We start from the raw sequence: 20,884 nt of genomic DNA on the forward strand, positions 1-20,884 counted from the left end.
AGCTGTTAAAATCTGCCTCTGTCACAAAAAAATCTCAAAGTGTTTCCATATTGTTTTTGTTGGTGCATTCATACTGTCAACAGTCCTTGGAGACTGGAAAATGGCGTTTCCGTGTAGTGTGTTACAGGCGAGAAGCAATCGGACCTGGCGTGTCCTCCAGCCTCCAACAACTGGACAATGTCACACTGATGGGCGGCCATTTTGGAACATCCCTCCCAGGCTGTATTCACAGTGTCACTTGCTTAATTAATTATTTGGACATCCAACATCAAAGGCACGTGCGGAAGGGGGGGTGTTCCAGAGCATAACATCTAACCTCACAAAAACGTCACATACAGCAATAGCTGATGACTCGCGAGAAGAAGAATGTACGCGTGTGCGTTTTTAAATATACCCATCCGGAACTCTTCGTCCGGGATGGGCCAAACACTCTTCAGCATTTTCATCAGCATCTCCATCATCTCCTTCCTTTCACCCAACCGAAACCAGCTACCAAGTACTGCGCAATGATGGGCAGATGTGGTTTTCCGTGTAGCGATTTTTCGCGCTGTCTCGCGGACATATCTCCGAGGAGGTCCGTGCTCGGACCGACCAAACGTTGATCGTGCGTCGTGTGTCGGGCAACCACCTGTCAGAGGCGTGCGATCTTTAAGCTGGTGATTGATTTGCATCCATTGGCGGTCCTGACATTATAACTCCAAGTTATTATTTGTGTGTCCGTGGTGGGTAGTGGTTGGTGATGTACGAGCTCTTATAATCACCTCCGCCAGTCGGACGTTGTTGGGGGGGGGGAGACTTGCGGATCATATTAATAGCAAGACGCAACAGGACAATAGTGACAGCGGAGCATTACGTTAGACAATACGTTCTTTGTCTGTGCAGCTATTTAGTCTTCCTGCACGTGATCAGCAGCAGCACTTCGCGATAGCCGGTAAAGTGCAGTTCGCTTTGGCCATTCGCCAAAGCCAAAGTTGTGGCTCTGTTTGGGCTGCCCAGCTGCCCGCCAACGGCAATCGGATGCCAAATCTTCGAATACCCATCATCGCATCAGCAGCGAGAAGAATGTGATCACTAGCAGCGCGGCGTCGTGACGCAACAGCAGCAGCCGCTAACTCGAAAGTCCTCCGATGGCACGTTCCTTCATTCCGATCGACACTAGACAAAGGCCAACGCGGCAGTCGCGAGTTTGTGTCGGGGCGCGGAATGACGTACGAACATCAGTGAAATTCCGGGGTGGTTTGGTGAGAGTGATGACGCTCTCACGTAGTACGCACATGTACGGTGGTGTGGTTGTTTGAAGGTCGATCGACGGCGAGGATCAGCTGTTCGGTAGAGCGGCGGAGGTCAAAGCCTGGTCACAGCAGAGCTGAGATTACATCAAACACGGTGATGACAATCGATGAGTGTGCTTTAAATACTTTCGATACGGTGAACTACTGTGTAGTATTGCTGAGGATTCGCTGTCAGATGATTAGGTGATACAGTGACAAGATATGCAGAATCACTTGACTTGGGAAAGGGTTCTTATAATAGAGCGGGAACAAGAATGATCTCAGGAACGTTGGTTGATTTGTATGAGGATTTTCTCGTGATGATTCTTTGATGCTCGTCTATCGGTTGATTGAAAAGTTGAGGACTTCAAGAATTCTGAGTCGTGGTGAACAGCTCAACCAACTCTACATAATGCTCTCTTAACTCTGAAGACATCGGGAACCTATCCTTAACAAAAAACTGAATATTTGGAAGTACCAAGTGTGCGGTGTCCAGAATTCTGAACTATCAAGAAATTCTAGAACTTCGTCTGTTAACATCAGTCATCAGAACTCCAAGAAGTGAATATCTTAGGACATTCGAAGGAAATCCTTGGAGCTAGTGATTGAGCCTACATTTGGACGAATGGAAGATCCAATTTGAAGCAACCTGCATAGCATCCAGGACGTCAATATGCACGACGACCACAGTTCGGTACATTCCACCATTCTTGTCGAACCCATGTTTGTGCTAGCACTCTCGACTCAATTGCTAAAACAACTCGTCACTAACGGGTGTGTACCACCGGTATTCAAGCAAAACAACACCACACACATACACAAACACACACACACAGTAGCCGTGCAGACTTAGGGGGCAGGTCCTATTTCAAGGCAGAAGTTACCGCTTCTTCCTGCCACCGTCGTTCGCTACCTAGGCATTGGTTTTCCATTTGTTGACTCATTTTCGGACACATTTTTTTTTTTCAACCCCCATTGTCGATGTGGGTGTATTTGCTTGGTACACATACACTTGCTATCTCAGTTGGAGTGAGTGTAGGAACTGCTGTGCCGCCGTCCGCCATCGTACAGCAAGATGGCACCCGGTTGTCTGCTGTGGAATGTTGAGTGACGGGTGAAAATTATTTTCACGGCCCCTTCTCCTTCTTACACTACTGTTGTTGTTGTTGTTGTTGTTGGTGTCTACCATCGACGAGTTGGACGGAGAGTTCATGTGGTGAGTCATGTTCTATTGTCTTTGAGGATAGCTTTAAGGGATTTTTGGGATATTGGAGATTCGCGTCCAAGATCCTGGAAAGCGTGGGAGATGTTTGAGGATCTAACCTTTGGCCGCGAGTGTGGCACAGACGGGGAATAGCTGGGTCTGGAGACACCGGACCCGATCGCCAGCCGCTAGGCTCCAGTTCATGATGGCGCTTGCTGATGGTCTGGGTCGTCCTCCTCGTCCTCCTCCTCCTCGTGGTTGGTGTCCACCCGGCCGGTGTACATGTCCTTACGCACTCGCGCGCGTTAACCGAACCGCGAGCCGCAAGGACACACACACACGCACGCACTCTAACACACACTCAAACACTCTGAACACACTGGATACTGTTGAGATCTTTCTCCGAAGGTTAGTAACTGGTGAAGAAATGCACCACCAAAATGGCCACTCGTCCAGGACAGCCAACGCACCAGAACGCGAGCACCACTGGCAAAATCACCTCGCACAGGACAGCACGGGATAATGGTCGGCGTGGCTCTGGGCTGCAGCTGCACCCTGTGTATACACCGTTGTACAGCGAGCGTTCGTTTCCCGCTTGCGCGTCACCGGTAGTCACCCACCGTTTCTCACCACATCCTGCCGCCGCCGCCGCCACCACCGCTGCGGTATATTATTCAGTCCAAGGTTCGGCTACTCCGCAGGTCCTCAGGACCATCGTCATGGACCCTGCCGCCGTTTCGTGGATGTCCGTCGGTCGACCTCTCTCACGCCCTGGTTGAAGTTCCTGAGCTTCCTTTCTCTTTCATCCAAACCACAGCGAGCCCCGCTTTTCCCGCGCGTTTGCTAACTACCGTTTGGCCGGGCGTCCTGCCCCAAGGACCCCCCCCCTCCTTCTCATGCTGCGCTTGCCCTTCGGTGAGTGAAGCGATGTCTGGGTCGACTGTTGTTTTTTTTTTCCTACTTGAGGTGAGTGTGAGTGGATCCAGGTTTTGTCTGATGTTGAGGTCTGACCCCACCGCCTTTATAATTCCCTCACTCAGCAAAGGGCTCCAAACAAAACCAACAAAACAGCCTCGGCGAACCTTCTCCAAAATCAGGTAACCAGGGCAGCAAAACATTCCGAACGAACTGTTATGCTGGTTCTGCTATCTCCCTTTCTTTTTCACCGTGTATGTGTGTGTGTGGGTGAGAAGGAGATAGATTGTCCGGGAGAGATAGAGCGGGCAACGGAATGATTCTTTTTCTATTCTTCCACACAACAACAAAAAAAAGAAAGGATGTCAGTTGATGGTGGCGTACACCGTACCGACTGTCATTGGTGGCCGGTTTGCCGGTGTCTGGTCTGCATGAACCAGATATCCTGAGGAGTTAGTGGAGCTAAAGGCGAGCGAGGGAGGGAAAAGTGGGAAGACGTGCTATGCGCAGAATGCTGAGTAATAAACCAGAGCATTCCTTGTCGCTCGTCCATGCTTCGCCCTCGGCCCTTGCTCCAGCAGCGTATGGTGACCTGCGGCCATTTTTGCTTGCTTTTCATACGCCAGCGTTGGGAAATTGATTTCTTGGAGGTGGGCCCGGACTCCGGAAGGTATCGATGTGGAACGAGAGATACGAACGAACCTGCCAGCGGCAGACAAACAAGCAACCAAGATTTCTCAAAGCCATCGATTTCCCGTCGATAAGAAATTGAAACTTCTTTTGAGTGTGTGTGTGTGTGTTTAGGGCTGAATAGGTATGAGTGTGTTTGAATTAGGTAAGAAATCATTGGATGGAAGTTATGTTCGGCAAGAGTTATTTTTCCTGTCTTCTGCCCAGACCGTGACCTAATGAGGTACTCGGCTAACCTAGACGACTCGTGCCACATCCATCGAATGGAGCAGTTAGCAGGCCAGCAAATAATCTACTGTCAGCGAAATGCCATTAATATGGCTTACAGTTGTATTGTGTCATTTCGCCCAACACAATTATGACTATAGCGTTACTTGGACATCTTCAAGAAAAAAAATGGAGGAAGACATTTCTTTGGAACCGGCCTCAATTCTTTGCGCTGTTGGTGTTTTTGTCGTTCCGCTTTGCTCTTGCGACCCTTTTCCTGTCCTTGCACTGAATATCCTTTTCCTGTGTGCGAAATGAAATTAGCCCTTTTGACGTTGAAAAGGGCAGTAGAGAGAGAGAGAGAGGGGGGAGCGAGTTAAAGAGGTTCACCCGTGTGTAACCCTAGCAGCAGAAGTTAGTCGTTAACCGTTTTTTTGAATTTTATTTCTGTCTCGCTCACTCACTCTCTCTCCCTCTCTCTCGTGCCTAAGGAACGCTAGCTAAACAAACTTACCACGCCGTAGTAAACGAATATTGCACGCGATCCTGTACGAAAGGACTAACACATACGTAGAGAGAGAGGTTACTGTAAAAAGATTTCTTCTCCACATTCCATCACCATGTCTCTCACTCTCGCTCTCTCTCTCTCTCACTCTCTATCGCTAGACCACCATTCCCACAAATTCGTTCCAGTGGGAACTCTCTTCCCCCTATTCAGAACGAAAGACCCTTTGAAGATCCCCAGCAGAGCGAGGGTGTGTGTGTGTGTATGTGGTGGTGGTGTGGATGGTGGTTGTTGCGAAGGAAGTGTATTGAACAAACATTCCAGTGGAGAGGCATTTTACGGGTGAAGTGTCATGTCGTCGTCTCCTGCGGGTTTAACTCGGGAAAACACACACACACGCACACGAGCGAGACTTTCATGTTGCGCGGATTAGAGAAGGTGCACAACGTGGATGAAAGGATGGATAGTGCATTAACCGGGTCCGGTCATAAGCTGATCCGAGACCCGGTGCGAGCGTGGGAACCATTAGCCCGGGAACACTACCACGGGTATTGACATTTGTTGGGTGCGTCAATAAGTTTCGCGCCAATGCTCTTGGATTAGTAAATTAATTTTTGTTTTCAATGGATAAGTTTTTTAAATGGAAGGTTCACGCTTATCCTTTAATACGTTTTGGACGCCTCTGACCAGGGAACATTTGTGAGGTTCTCTTCAAAAAAAAAAATTAAAACGATAAATTTCTTGATTGTCTCCCTTTTTTTGATCATATCCTTTCCATATAAAAGAAAAAGAATGTCAGAAAGAAGGGTAATTTAGAATTTCTAAGCACCGAATCGCTATTCATTCCATTGGTGGGATCTATGATAAGCCACCTATTTTTTCTGCATGTCTTTTGATGTTTAGCGGATGTAATGCTGCTAGTTGAAAGAGACGAATGAGGTCTAAGAGAAAGTCCTGATGACGTGGTCCGTTTTTTCCATATGGATTTTGGTATTTGGTAGCTATAAGTCGTCCATTTATCCAGGCCGGCCCGGTGGCACCAGAGGCGCTGGTCTTCATACGGCAGAACCGGGGTTCAAGTCTCATTAAGTCTAGTAAGCTAGAAATGGCAGGCATGACCTAAGAGGTCGTTAGGCCCAGAAAGAAGAAAGAAGAAGAAGTCGTCCATTCATGGCCAAAGAGCTTCTGATATTTCTCGCTCAGCTGTCAAAATAGGTCACCCATATCCACTATTCTTCAGGATCACTTTACCTATCCATCTTCAGCTGCTATTATAGCTATTCTGTAATGATCCACTTTAAAAGCCGTGGAATGGGCTACGTAGAGTTACAGTTCAAACAGTGATCAAAGTCTGTCTTACAGTAGACACTCATGTAGAATACTCATGTAGAAATCTTCGTTCTCTTACATTCTTTCAATGTTTGAATAAGCCATCCAAAGGCCCGAAAATGGCTCATGCCATAAGTAAGCAAACGTATCCCAAAATTAGTGCAAAACTTTTGCGTGAACCTAACCCAGTTCTCATTTCTTCGCTTCCTCGCTTCTATCGCTTGTGGCAAGCATATTCAATTATTCTACACCAGCATACGCATGCTATAGAAAAGCATGCACTGCCTCTTCCGGCTCTGACCACACCCGGAAGCGCTCGTTTTTCCGCGGTTGATAGTGGATAGGAGGTAAATGAACTTGCTTAGATTCTGCAAAGCTCACCCGATTGGGGCATGTATAACACAACTGCCTTGCTTGCTGCTAGCCATGCGTGTGTGTGTGTGGTTTACCGTTGGTCTAATTTACATGGCGAATGAAAGCACGAGGATGAGCGTGTCGGCATGTCCCGAATTGGATGGAAAGCATGCTAACGTCACCCCACTCCAAAACTACATTGTACATTTTTGGGTACGCGGAGTGAGAAGAAGAAGATGAGGAAGAAGGGTCCGCTTTCGCGGCAGACTAATCGCACGGATTGATAGGTATGTGTGATTTGGGAGGGGAGAGTTCTTCCGAAAAGAAAATTAGTCCCAGAATAGCTAATGAAGTAATCACGGAGGATCTGAATCTAAGGATATTCAAAGAATTAGCTTGTTTCAAAAATGTGACAGCTGTCAAACGTACTTGTTGCAGGAAGTCTCTGTGACGATGACAATTCTCCCCAACAGATAAGCCCGTCTCAAGAACTTCTCAATCCGTCCAGAGTCACCCGCCAAACTCGCACGTGACATTTGTTGGTTGTAAAGGGAAGGTGATTGGAAGAACGGCCCGGAGAAGCAGGAGCAATATGGCGCAAAACGTTTGATTTATATTGTTTCTATTTGTTACAACAAATAAATAAATACATCACGCGAATCACACGAATCCCCCCCGGAGCGTTCCGTACCCGAGCTCGTGCTTTACACGCAAACCGGTTGGCCCTTACGCCAATTGTTTTGGGCTCCGACCGAGGCTCGGTCGCCAGTTGCCACGTGGCAGTTACAAATGTCATCCGCAGGATCGAAGGAGGTCACACAAGTAAATGTGGAGGTTGGGGGGGAAATGGGAACAAGTGAAACGAATCGAAGCAAACCCGTTTTAACCGCATCCGTTTTAGTCCTTTCGAGCAAAGGGGGGACGGATTTTTTGTTGAGGTTATAGTGGAAAGGATAGAAGAAGGAGGAGTTGCTCGCTTAAGCATTCTGATTTATGGCGAACACTAACTTCGGGCTTATCTCTCCACCTCCACGCCCATGCTCTGGTGGACTGTCCTACTAACACAAAAACGGGCGGCCCATTTCGGTTGGTCCCTTTCTTTGTGTCCACCATGTTTTTTGTGTTTGTCAATTTTTGACAGGAACCGGGACATTTTGGGAAGACTACTAATGAGTCAGGAGTAGAGGTTGCGAGACCTTATTGTCTAGACTAGAGTTGTGATCTGCAGAGGGAAAGGAGTCTGTGACTTACCTTCGTTGAGGTTCAAGGGTGCGTCCATCATCGTGTCTCGCGTGTGATGGTAAGGCTTGCTCGGTGTTCGTCCTGCTTCTGATGCTTCCTCCTCCTCCTTCTACCTACTGCTGCTGCTGCTGCTGCTGCTGAGCGTTGTCGACGCACGGGACACCCACCAGTCTGTACCGCATCCGGTCATGCTTTCGCGTGCAAGAGGCACACTGGCTATATCCTCGTTTTGACTCGCAGACTCCACCCGAGACGAGGTTGATCGTGGATAGCTACACCCCACACTCACACGTTAGAACACCGATCACCCACACACACACACTGGCACACGGCACACGCGTGATCCCGAAGATGACTCGATGTGGGACGCAGCAACGTCTCCGCACGCTGGGATGGCTACCGTGGTACTGCCAGTGTGCCAGGACGTGCAGTAGTCTCTGCTTCCAGCACTGCCTGCGGGACAGGACACACTCACTGGCCCTCTGCGGTACGGTGTTGCTTCGCACCAGCTACCACCACTGTGGAGGCATCTACCGCTCAAGCTGCTGTGCCGCCCCCGGCGTTGTCCCACGAACCACCGTCTCGAGCCGAACCTTGCGCGTTCTGCGGTTCTGCAGTGTGGTTCGGAAATGCTTTTCGAGTAGAGCTGCCTGCTACGTGGCTGCGTGCCGCGAGACCAGCTGTGGTGCTGTGTCGCTCTCGTTCTATCTCTCGTGCATTCTCTCTTTCCCGTGCGGGCCAATCTTTGCCAACTTTTTTATTTAGTTATGGGGTTTTCTTTTTTGCTTGCTTGCTTGCTTCTTTACAAGCGCCATTCAACCTGTGTGTGTGTGTGCGGGGTCTCTGTGCACAATCACGGCAGGTTATAGATACACATGCATGGACAGGTGGTTGGACGAAGGTAGGACGACATGCGACTTGGAGGCTTAGACACGCTCGTCCGCCTGGTGTGGTTTGCCCATTGTCTGTGGGCCGCTTCAGAGCGAGCAGAAGAGAGCGAGACAGAGGGGCTGGCTGGTGCTTGGTGTCTTGCGACAGTTTTTGCGAACCGGAACGAAAACAGGACACACACACACACACTCGGTCGGATACGGTGTCGACGTTTCCTGCCATGTGTGGGTCGCAGCGGGTATGACATGACGTATGTGTTTGGTGGGTCGTCGACGCGGTGTGTCAAAGTGCTGGCCAGGGTCGTAGCGTCTTTCGAGCACACGCGACGAGAGACAAGTTTTGCGTGCTGTCATCCTCACGTCACCAAGCTGAAAGAGGTCACGTCACGCAAGCAAGCGAACCTCGTCCGAGTTAGGATCTGCTTGTCTGCATCCTTAGTCCACTAAGATGGCGATCGCTTTTTCTCATCTAGTCACTTCAAGGACTCGGTGTGGTCTTTGTGACTGGGCATCGCCCCTGTTTTTTTTCTTTAAAGTCTCGAAGGTAGGTCACGTCGCTGTAGGGCTTACAGGCAGGTGAACGAACTCCGCAGAACTCGAACTACAAGAAGAATGCGCTCGGTAGAGTTGTTTGAGCATGGGCTATAAATATTCTAGATTCGTGCACGTCCTCTCCTCTCGTGCAGTCTCGGGCGAATCCTTTTTTCAGACGGCCCAAAATGGCGCACAAAGAGAAAGGCAAATGGATGTATCCCCCCCACCCGTTTCAGTGTGGAATAGTTTCTTCGCTTGATCGATAAAACTGCCCTTTGCTTCCCGCCGCTAAGCCACAACCTGCCCCAAAAACGTGATTCTCCCCAACTTCCATGTTGGGGTTTGGAGAACATTCGGCTTTTGGGGTCGCGTTGTTGATGCGGACTACCGTTGGGTACCAAACCGTTCCGAGAGTCCTTCGAGTGAGGTCCTCCTTTACTGTGATTCTCTTTTTTCCTACCCTAGAGGAGCAGTAGAGGCAGCAGAGAGAATAGGGGGGGAGAAAAAAAGCCCCAAAAAACGTGTAGTAAATAGTACTGAGGCACGCGCGCGCGCTCCCGTGTATGTGTGTGCGGTTGGTTGTCAAATCGTGCACGAAGCATTATATTAATTCGGTGGCAGTGGGACTCGCACTGTATCGTGGGCACGCTTCCCAATCTCAAGGTCTCAATGGAGCATCGGGGCGAACCTGGTGGTAGTAGTAGTAGTGGTGGTGGTATTCGCACTAATGCGCAGGTAATTGTTCATCCCTCACGGGCTATAGTAATGTGCCTCTGTTTCGGTCATCTCTCTCGCTAGGCGAAGAAGCGATATCCGTGCGTATATCTCAGCCTCTAATGTCTGTCCTCTAATCTGTTTTTCATTTCATCTGATGCTGTTGGTGCTCACGCCCGTACCATCTGGAAGCAGACGAAGAAGGCACGCCGTACGATGGGACACAATGTGCAGGTGGCGGTCGCCACACTCAACCAGTGGGCGATGGACTTCCAGGGCAATCTCGAGCGCATCCTGCTATCGATCAATATTGCCGCGGCGAACGGTGCCACCTACCGGACCGGACCCGAACTTGAGGTTAGGTAAGTAACATCGCGCTACCCACACCACTACGGAAGACGCTCAAGCAATACTAACTCCCCTCGGTTCTCTTTTAGTGGATACAGCTGTGAGGATCACTTCCACGAACCGGACACGTATCTGCACTGCTGGGAGGCAGTGGTCGAGCTGGTCCAGGCACCGATCACGCAAGGCATGCTGATCGACGTCGGTATGCCGGTGCAGCATCGTAACGTCGCGTACAACTGTCGCGTCGCGTTCTACAACGGCCGCATCGTGCTGATCCGACCGAAGATGATCATGTGCGACGATGGTAACTATCGCGAAACGCGCTGGTTTTCCCCGTGGACGAAGGAACGCCAGACGGAGGACTATCAGTTGCCCCGGTTTGTGGCGCTTGCGCTCGGGCAGGAAACGGTCCCGATCGGGGACGCAGTGATCGCTACGCTCGACACCTGCCTGGGGTACGAAATCTGCGAAGAGCTGTGGAATCCGCGCAGCAAACACATCGACATGTCGCTCGCCGGGGTGGAGATTATTGTGAACGGGTCGGGCAGCTACATGCAGCTCCGGAAGGCACACATCACGACGGATTTGATCCGGAACGCAAGCTACAAAGCGGGCGGTGCGTATCTGTTCAGCAATCTGCGCGGTTGCGATGGACAGCGGGTGTACTTCAACGGTTGCTCGGCAGTCGCACTGAACGGGTCGATCATTGCCCGCGGTCGTCAGTTTGCGCTTAGCGAGGTAGACGTTACGGTCGCTTCGTTCGATCTGCAAGACATTCGGGCGTACCGTGGTGCGTTGAGATCGCGCAGCTCGCTCGCTGCTTCGGCACCGACCTATCCGCGCATACAGCTGCAGCTCGAGCTAGCCTCGTCCGACCGGGACCATCCGGGTACGCCGGCAAGCAGTCCGCTCGGGGAGTGGGTATATCATCGGCCGGAGGAGGAGATTGCTCTGGGGCCCGCCTGCTGGCTGTGGGACTATTTGCGCCGTTCCGGGCAGGGTGGATTCTTTCTGCCGCTGAGCGGTGGCGTCGATTCGAGCAGTACCGCCATCATCGTGTACTCGATGTGCCGGTTGGTGGTGGAAGCGGTTGAGCAGGGCGATCGGCAGGTGCGGGACGACTGCCGGAAGATACTGGCCGATCCGGAGTACGTGCCAACGAGCGCGTCGGAGCTGTGCGGCCGTTTGCTGTTTACCTGCTACATGGGGACGGAAAATTCTAGCCGCGAAACGCGTCAACGGGCCGCCACGCTGGCCGGCCAGATCGGTAGCTCCCATCTGGACATTGGTATCGATGGGGCGGTTAGTGCGCTGCTGGCCATCTTCCAGACGGCGACCGGGTTGCGACCCCGGTTCCGGGCGGCCGGCGGTTGCCCACGGCAGAACCTGGCCCTACAAAACATACAGGCCCGTACGCGCATGGTCCTGTCGTATCTGTTCGCGCAGCTAATGCTCTGGGTACGGCAACGGCCCGGCGGTTTGCTCGTGCTCGGTTCCGCCAACGTGGACGAAGCACTGCGCGGCTACATGACCAAGTACGACTGTTCGTCGGCGGACGTGAATCCGATCGGTGGCATTTCGAAGGTGGATCTGCGACGGTTCCTCGCGTACGCCCAGATCGAGTATGGGCTGCCGGTGGTGACGGAAATCGTGGCCGCACCCCCGACAGCCGAACTGGAACCACTGGTTGACGGTGCGATCGCACAAACCGACGAGGAGGACATGGGACTCACCTACCAGGAGCTGAGCGAGTTTGGACGCCTACGCAAACAAGCGTTCTGTGGTCCGTTCAGTATGTTCTGCAAGCTAGCGGCGGCTGCCGTTGCCGATGGGAACCGCGATCCGAAGGAGGTGGCCGACCGGGTCAAACACTTCTTTCGCTGTTACGCGATCAACCGGCACAAGATGACGGTGCTGACACCGTCGTACCATGCGGAATCGTACAGCCCGGACGATAACCGGTTCGACCATCGGCCGTTCCTGTACCGGGCGAACTGGACCTGGCAGTTCCGGGCGATCGATGCTGAGCTGGAGCTGCTCACGAAGCATCAGGCACGCACCGAGGAGGCGGCTGCCCAACAACAACAACAACAGCAACAACAAGCGAACAGCAGTAACGCTGGTTCCGGATATGCCGGTAACGATCTTCTCTTCTTCTCCGGGGGAAGTGGTGGCGGTGGTGGTGGTGGAGGAGGAGGAGGAGTTGGTATGAGCAGTGCGGCCAGTGCACATCAGCTAGTGCGTCAATCGAGCGGACTATATCTGACAGGCGTTAGTGGTGGTGGTGGTGTTAGTGACGGCACCGGACAGCTGACCGTCGGGTTGACCAAATCCCACAGCAGCGGCGGCTACAGTCGCATGCATTCCAGTGTGCTGGGCAAAATCAAGGACCGTACCGGTGTACCGGTGTAAGCAAAGGGGAAATTCATCTGCACAACGACACTACACGCCGCTTCCTACGTTCCGAACTGCCTCAGCACACACCAACACAAGGCAAGGAGATGCTTCTAGACGATAGCGACAGCTCACGAGGGTCAAACGTGTTTACATACTGACGGCTGTCAAACGGCGTGTGTACCGTTGAGTCTTCTAAAAGCATAGTCTAACACCAAACACACAGACACAAACACACACATACATAACACCCCCATATTACCAAGGGTGCCTCTCTCCATAACAATAATGAATTGGACAGCTTTGTGGACAGCCGGGAACGACTGCTTCCCAAGTAGTAGTTCCTAACCGTGATCGTGAATCGTGGCTCCTCGATAACGCATTATTAGCAGCTAAGTAGTAAGCTTTCTTCCAACGAGTTTTTGTTTTTTTCTTCTTTGGTCGTGGTTATTCATCAGCAGCGTACGATCGAAACATATCACGCAAAAGCACACTCGAAACCGCGTAGAATTCCGCGTCTACGAAACAAACCAGTTATCGGTACTCTGGGCGTAGTATGTCGTGTAGGTGGGCTTCTTAAACGATTTACTTATAGGCAAACGTAAATTAAAAAAAAAAAGCTCCGAAAGGAAGAAAGAGATTCTTTTGAGGAGAAAAGAAAGAAGAGAGAGAGAGAGAGAAAAACAACAAACAGGAATTGACGATCTCCGTTCGGCATTCGGAGCACCTCGATCGGAGGCTGTAAACCCGTTGTGGTAGCTCAGGTAGTACAATGTAGGCTACACTTTCGTAGGACGATAGAATAAGTGCTAGTGCCCGGGGAAAGTGCCCGTTCCGAAATTAGATGAACAAAAACACACACACACACCCACAAACACGCGAGAACCTCATAGTAAACAAGTAGTAGTAGCGAGTAGTAGAGGAGTAGTTGTGTGTGGGGCATATATGACCGTCATGAATAGTTCACGAGTACACGGACGCGTTTGTATGCTTCTCTCGGTTATTTCGGGCGCGGAGAAGAAGGGAACGGAGGAGAAGGGAGGAGGAGGAGGAAGTATGTTGCAATCTTCTTCCGTTCTTCCTTTCCATTCCTTCACGGACACCCGCACACATCCTGAACGCGACCGGGGTGATGTGTGCGGGTGTGTGCTTGGGTTGTTTTTCAGTTTGTTTGTATGTGTGAGCGTTGATCCGTTTTGCGCTGCCCATTCCCGATGGATGGGAAGCTCGTTTCCTACGACATGTTCTTAACCGCTTTAGATAACTAAACCTTTTTAGCTAACACGGGGCTGTAACGTTTTGAGACGAGCAAGAGAGTATCTTTTAGCAAATAAGACTAAATCGGTACGACAACTACCAAAACACACAACACAACAACAACCACACTATTATAGGCGCAGCACCAACACATACAAAACTCTACTAAAATACGCAAAATAAAGCGCATGTTATTACGGAACGCGTTTTTTACTCCTTTCGCTACGTTTTTTAATAGTGTGTGCAAAACACTAACACTACTACTCACGAAAACACACACACTCACATCTTTCATAACTTGCGGGAACAAATAGTAATTCTAAGTCGTTAAAAACGTAATTTTACTGTACGGGAGGAGAAACCATTTTGGCGTTAATATGTGTGTGTGTGTGTTGTGGTGCGAAAACCACTCATACAACGTAGGAGAGTTTAAATAAATGATAGCATCCAAAAAAGGTAGATAACATTCGTACGCACTCACACACGCACACACACTTTTTGGGCTTTATAAACCTTTCTAGTATGGGTACGAGAAGCAGCAACCAAAACCACTCACCACCACACCCAAGTCACTTACCTAACAATAAAAGAACAACAACACAACAATTATACCGTAGTAGTTCAAAATGCAATTTTGTTAACAAACCAAAAACCTAAATAAAATCGAATCGAAAGCGAAAATTTAAATTGATGTATTCATTTACTCACTTTACATTGCACATCCGCCCGTTTTGCGCCCTTTGGAGGTTCGATTGCCGGCGGTCGGCTTCCCGGTGGCTTTTGAGTCCTCATAGTCATAGTCCTGAAAAACTCATCCGATCAGTCATTAGTAAAGTGCCTGAATGTTTTCTCTTAATTTCACATTGCCCTCGAGAGATAGAGAAAAAAAAACAAGAGAGAGAGAGAGAATCAATAGAGTAATGAGAGATAATCGAGAGAGAAATGAAGGAGAATGGAGAGAAAAATGTGAGAGAATCGAGAGAAAAATGAAAGACAATAGAGAGAAAATCATGAGAAAAATGAGAGAGAATCGAGAGTGACTAGAGAGAGAAATGAGAGAGATTCGAAAGAGAACTGAGAGAGAATCGAAAGAATAATCGAGAGAGAATCAAGAAAGAAATGAGAGATTAATGAGAAAGAACCGAGAAGGATATGAGAGAGTAACGAGAGAGAAATGAGAGAGAATTGAGAGAGAAATGAAAGAGAAAACTGAGAGAAAGTCGAGAGAGAATTGAGAGAGAATCGAGAGATAAAAAAGGGAGAATGAGAAAGAAGCGACAGCTACATGTGAAAGATTCTATCTCATTCCGCTCTCATTTATCTCCCGATTCTCTTTCTTTTCTCTCTCTTATTTATTCTCATTTCTTTTTCGATTCTCTCTCATTTCTCATTCGATTCTTTCTTATTTCTCTCTTGATTCTCTCTCATTTTTTCTAGATTCTCTTTCGATTCTCTCTCTTGCTCTCGATCTCTCTTTTCTCTCTTTCTTAATTCTCTCTGAATTATTTCTCATTCCTCTCGTTTCTCTCTTGCTTATCTTTCAATTCTCTCTCATTTCTCTTTCAATTTTGTTTCATTTCTCCATCATTGCTTTCTCAATTCACTCTGTATTATCTCTTGCTTATATTTCAATTCTCTTTTTTTCTCTCGATTCTCTCCTGCTTTTCTCTCATTTCTCTATCATTACTATGTCAATCTTCTGTCGATTTTCATTCAAACCTCTCTCAATTTTTTTTCGGTTCTCTCCCTCGAATCTCTCTGATTTTTCTCTCGATTCTCTCCCATTTCTCTTTGGATTCTCACTCATTTATCTTTTAAGTTTTTCTAATTTCTCTTTAGTTTCTCTCTCATTGCATTTGTTCATTTCTATCTCGATGGTAATGCGAATTTTGGTGAAAACATGGCAGGCACTTTGCGATGACTGATTGGTTGTATAAACCCTGCATAACGTGCCCTAGTATTCGTATTCTTCCGGCTCTGGCAATCATCAGGATATTTGCACCGCAAGCATCATGATACCTGAGGGTAGGAATCAGAACCGGTGTGACTATTAGATTATGCGAAGTCCTTGCTGCAGACATTACACATCGTTCGGAATCGCGAAAGATTTTTATAAATAAGCACGACAACCATCTAAGTAAGATTTTTAACACATAATTCATTGTTTATTTCATTGTTCATAGTTCTATTGCTGATAGCAGGGGGGGACTGGAGGAGTTGAGGCTTTTCGTTTTGAGCGGTTTTGTGGTAGACTTATCGGGAGAGACACACACACACACACACTTCGACATCTGTTTTCTTCCTTTTGTTCTATTCTTTTGAACCTTTTTCTTCCCCGGCGGACGTATGTATGTATGCGTGTGTGTGTAAGTACCTCCCCTCGACTTTGTGTTTTCTTCCTCTTCCTTCCTTTCATTTCATCAGGTATTTTTGCGTATGTGTATGTGTGTGTGTTTGTGGTTTTCCCTGCCTGGGTTTCTTTTTGCTTTTTGCTACATAACTTTTCTACATAAATGCAACCATTAATTGGCAAACAAAATAGCAGGAAAAGCCGGACAAACTTCCTTCATACTGATGTGTGTGTGTGTGTGGCGAAAAAGTGTAAGTGTGTGTGTGTGTGTGGAATTATCCGGTAGAGGGCGGTAAGCAACCTGTAAGTATGCAATCCACTCTACTATCTTCTCGCGAACGTTCTACTCGCTGCCTACTTTCAGGCTGAGCCGGTCGCTTACTCCAGGACAGAAAGGTAAGAAAGGATGTCTTGGTGTGTTGTTAGTGGTATGTGTTTCTTGCTCTGTTTCTGTAGTATTCTCTTCGCTTAATGAGCTGGTAAAGGAAGGGTTTGAAGGTGTGTATCAGAGGTATTGGGGGGGGGGAGGGAATCCGAGTTAAGTAGTGTTTGTGTGTGTGTGTGTGTCCTAACGTAAGTTTCATCAATTTGCCTTACAAAACTAGATAAAAAAGGTACTCCATCATATAGTTTACGTCTTAAAAGATAGGATGTTCGTCGTGTTTTCATTCACACAAACACAACCACACAGACACACACACACACAATTGAAATGCACTCACACGCACACACACAGACACGAACGATTCAGTGTTGCACGTGTGATTGTGTTGAATGTATGTGAGCATGCACGCGCGTGTGTGTGTGTGTCTGCGTTAAAGAGTGTGAGAGGATGCGTGAGTGGCATATGTGAGTGGCATAACAAACACCCACACACACACACACACAGCAATTGGAAGAAAAAGGGAGAGAATAAATGCATTTCCGGGTTGTTTTGTTTTCCCCTTTCTTCACTCATTTTGAGCGGTTGAGCGGACACTCATCGCCATAACTGTGTGAGTATGTGTATCTCGAGTGAGTTCTGCTGGTGAGTGCTGTACGGTTAAGGTGAGTGCAGCTGCTGCTACAATTGCACCAGCCCAGCCGCTTTCCTCTCTCCTCACACATCCTCTCTCACGCTCTCGCTCTCTCTCTCTCGCGCGCTCTCTCCCCCCGATATTGTTTTGTCGCTTAATAAATCGGCTTAATTAAAGTACAATGATATTAACACAGCAGTGCTGTTTCGATCTTGCTTCTTTTTTTTTGTTGTTGTTGCGTTTTTTTCTTCTTCTTCTTAAATCATGCTTAATGTTTCTTCTTATCCGTTGCTTTCAAACTATACACTAAATTAATCCAACACCGACGAAAAATAATGTTGATTGCACGAAAAACCCCGATTATACTCATGTTTTCCTAGTAGTTGCTGTTGCTTTACTCCCATTCTCCCACTCTCTCTCTCTCTCTCTTGCTTCCCGTTTTCCACTTCCACTCGGCACGGCTCGATATGTGTGTGTGTGTGTGTACACTAGAAAAAACAAAGCAAAATTTAAAAAAGTGTACACACCCACACACACGTTAAGTATGTGTATATGAGTGAGTAAACGCGAGTCGTTTGTATGTGTACGAAAATTAAGAAAAAAAAAGTTGAATAATTAGTTTAAAATAACGCTTTCCACCTCTTGCTATTGTCTCAAACAGTATTCCTACACACTACCACACGTAAGTCCGGTTAATATCCTTTTTGGTAGTTTCGACAGGATTGTGAGACACAAGAGAGAAAGAAAACAGTTTATCCTAAAATATCGTGATTTTTGATAAGGAACAGTAACGAAACGTAAAGTAGGCATCTCTCGTATTCCCGCACCCACATACACACACACACATGCGAACGAGCGCACCGCGGGAGCCTTGCCTTTTCCTACTGGTTCACAACACACACACACACTGCTCCTACTAGCCTTACTTTGCATACCGTTTCCTCCACACATTTCGTTTTCCTTTAATTAGCCTTACATCACTATGAGTTTAACTTAAGCTCCTTGATGCCCACCGCACACACTTAGGCGCGCGTGCGCGCACACGGCTACACGGCGTCTGTTTGTGTGTGGTGGTGTACCAAGGAGAGCAAAGCAAAGTAACGCATTAACGCATATCAGGCCTTTGCTTTGCTAATATTGCCACGTCCTTTCAATGTTTTTGTTTTTTTTTTTGTTATCAGGATCAGATTTGCCTCTTCTACTCCACCCCTTATCTCCGTTCCACCCACTTCTCCCATTCACGCTCGCTACCCCTGTACGCTAGAACCTTCATCCATACGCTTCTCTGTACGAGACTTGCACACAAACACAGACAGTCTATCAATCAATCATCCCGCACACACACACACACATTCCCGTCCATCTCGTCCTTTCGCTTGCCTTATCCGCTCCAATAACACATATCCTCGCATTGATTCTATGTATAAGTGTGTGTTCACTACAGCTAAAGAATATTTTAATTAATATAATATAATATTAATTTTGCGTAAAAAAAAGAGAAACAAAACAAGAAGGACAAAGGGGGAAATGGGGAAAAAAAAGAACAAACAAACAGAGGGAGAGATTTTTGATTTTGCTCGCCTTTTTTTGTGCAGGAAGCTGTTGAAAGTATTTTTTGTTGTTGTTGTTCCCCTGAAATATATGTATATAGCAATGATTCGAGTCCGAGAGCGAGAAGTACTGTTGAAACTTATAGTAAAAAAGAGAGAAAAAAAGGAAAAAGCATGCACATACACACATACTAATCTCTTACGCACTTACAGGTCTAGGCGGTTCCTGGTTGCGCGTGGGCTTGCCAAGCCGCCCAACCAAGATCAAATCTTTCTCTTCAAATCCTCTTCTTCTTCTTCTTCACCTTCGTTTTCCCCTCACTCTCGCTCTAAATGCTGTCTGTGTGTTTACGTTCATACTTCCAAATTCAAATAAATGCATCATTCCGCTCTTTACATTATAATAACCCTATTTATCATAATCATTTTATAATGTGTGTGTGTGTGTTTAAGTGTATTTGTGTGTTTGTGTGTATGTGTGTCGATTTAATTGCATTTTATATATCAAGACTTTTTTCTCTCCTCTAGTTTTCTTCCCACTTCTATCTCTCTGTTTATCGCGTGGCGACGCGGCTTACTAGATTGTTACTTAACACACAAAAAAAAAGAAGATGTAGTACAACAGGGCGGAGGGGGGGGGGGGCGAATAAACAAACAAAACAAAACCTATGTGTGCGCGCGTGTGTGTGTGTGTGTTTGTAAATGCAAATATTCTTCTCCATTCCCTGCTCTGGTATAAATAATGCGTAATGGGGTATGTGCGCGCGCGTGTGAGTGTAAGTTCTGAATTCTGCGCGTATCTTCTTCACTGTACATAAATATGAGATTCCTTTGTAGTGGAGTTTTCCACAACTCGTACACCCACACAGAAACCATTAATCCCATTCAATCCATTTTCGAAATCTTTACACCTTTTTTCCATTTGCAATCTCCGCTCGCTCAATTTTTCCCCTATCTCTAACGTATGAAAAAATGCAAATTAATTCTGAATCCCGTACACTAAAGCAGCGAAAAGATTTTTTTTAATTTAAACAAATAATTATTTCCCTTTGTATCGAATTATTCTATTTACATTTCGTTCATATGAGTGCTCTCTAGTTCGATAACACTCACTAGGAATATTCATATATGTTGCTTTTTCTTCTTTCTTTCTTCTTCTTCCTTGTTTTGCTTCAGAGAATAAGAAAAGAACAGTCCTACTCCCACCACAACCAAAAAAAAAAATCAGTTAAAGAACAAAAAACAATTAGCTCTGAACTTAATTAGTGTGAGAGAAAAAAAGTCGGAAAAAAGGCTTGCACACCCACACACGCGCACATATGCAAGAGAGAAATGCCGCGCCGCACGGCAATTATTTAACCAATCGTTGGCGAAATAGAATAAATTCACATTATATGTTGTTGAGGTACAGAAGAACCCGCGCACATGTTGCAAAAAGAAGAGAAAAAACAAACAAACAACTAACCTTAATTAATTGTGACACACGCTAAATAAGCAACGAAACAAAAAAAAAAATGGGGGAAAGAAAAACGGAATGCTTAAACTCTAATTTCAGTGTGCAGATTGTTGAGCGTGTTCCGTGTAATTGTTCTGTGTGTAGGTGTGTGTGTGTATGACAAAATCTATCGAGCTACAAGCTAGTGTACGTAGGCGCAATATGCTTAGCTATATAACTTGCTATAATAGTGCTATAATAAGCTTTTCTCTTTAACCGATATATTGCATCAAGAAATAAATAGTTGGTTACTCGCTGCCCTTGCGCCTTTCCCACCACCACATCAGCCTTAAAAGGACTCCCTCCCTTCTACTTCCGGTGTTCTGCTTCCACGTGCGTGCGTGTGTGTGTCCTTTCTTCCTACACACTCTAGGAGCTGCCTTCGTCCGCTATTCCGATTCGATCGCATCCGGGCACACGCTCAGTTATGCACCGGCATCGGTAGCGAGCCGAGCAGATTGTTCGCGAACGCGGCATTGTTGAACTTAAAGTGCCGCTTGTCGTAGAACTTGAGCAGGGCCGGCGAGTACGGATGCTTTTCCTTCAGGTGCATATAGTGTACTTCCGGCTCGTTGGTTGTGTGTCCACATTCCTCACAAACGTACATCTACGGGGGAAT

The 20,884-nt window shown here is 47.5% G+C and overlaps 3 protein-coding genes across 11 annotated transcripts in view; 1 reads left to right on the forward strand and 2 right to left on the reverse strand.

Moving 5' to 3' along the window:
* Positions 1-8,050, reverse strand: part of LOC118505244 (cytosolic carboxypeptidase Nna1-like) — a 29,296-nt gene extending 21,246 nt beyond the window's left edge. Inside the window, exon 1 of one of the 3 annotated variants that reach the window (XM_036040809.1) lies at positions 7,727-8,050. In XM_036040809.1, the coding sequence (XP_035896702.1) occupies positions 7,727-7,757 (31 nt within the window). In that variant the 5' untranslated portion in view covers positions 7,758-8,050. Of the gene's footprint in view, positions 1-2,594; positions 3,005-7,726 lie in introns of those variants that run through there. The other 2 variants (XM_036040800.1, XM_036040817.1) reach the window with 2 other exon arrangements.
* Positions 1-14,541, forward strand: part of LOC118505287 (glutamine-dependent NAD(+) synthetase) — a 35,034-nt gene extending 20,493 nt beyond the window's left edge. Inside the window, exons 1-3 of one of the 2 annotated variants that reach the window (XM_036040872.1) lie at positions 9,643-9,876; positions 10,051-10,217; positions 10,293-14,541. In XM_036040872.1, coding sequence (XP_035896765.1) covers positions 9,811-9,876; positions 10,051-10,217; positions 10,293-12,615 — 2,556 coding nt within the window. In that variant the 5' untranslated portion in view covers positions 9,643-9,810 and the 3' untranslated portion in view covers positions 12,616-14,541. Of the gene's footprint in view, positions 1-9,642; positions 9,877-10,050; positions 10,218-10,292 lie in introns of those variants that run through there. The other variant, XM_036040881.1, reaches the window with a different exon arrangement.
* Positions 14,542-15,992: 1,451 nt separating this feature from the next.
* Positions 15,993-20,884, reverse strand: part of LOC118505219 (transcriptional regulator ovo) — a 32,052-nt gene continuing 27,160 nt past the window's right edge. For all 6 annotated transcript variants that reach the window (XM_036040777.1, XM_036040759.1, XM_036040788.1 and 3 more), the window contains exon 5: positions 15,993-20,872. In XM_036040777.1, the coding sequence (XP_035896670.1) occupies positions 20,687-20,872 (186 nt within the window). In that variant the 3' untranslated portion in view covers positions 15,993-20,686. The remainder of the gene's footprint in view (positions 20,873-20,884) is intronic.

This window comes from Anopheles stephensi, chromosome X, assembly GCF_013141755.1.
Source record: "Anopheles stephensi strain Indian chromosome X, UCI_ANSTEP_V1.0, whole genome shotgun sequence".
NCBI classification, from domain to species: Eukaryota; Metazoa; Arthropoda; class Insecta; order Diptera; family Culicidae; genus Anopheles; species Anopheles stephensi.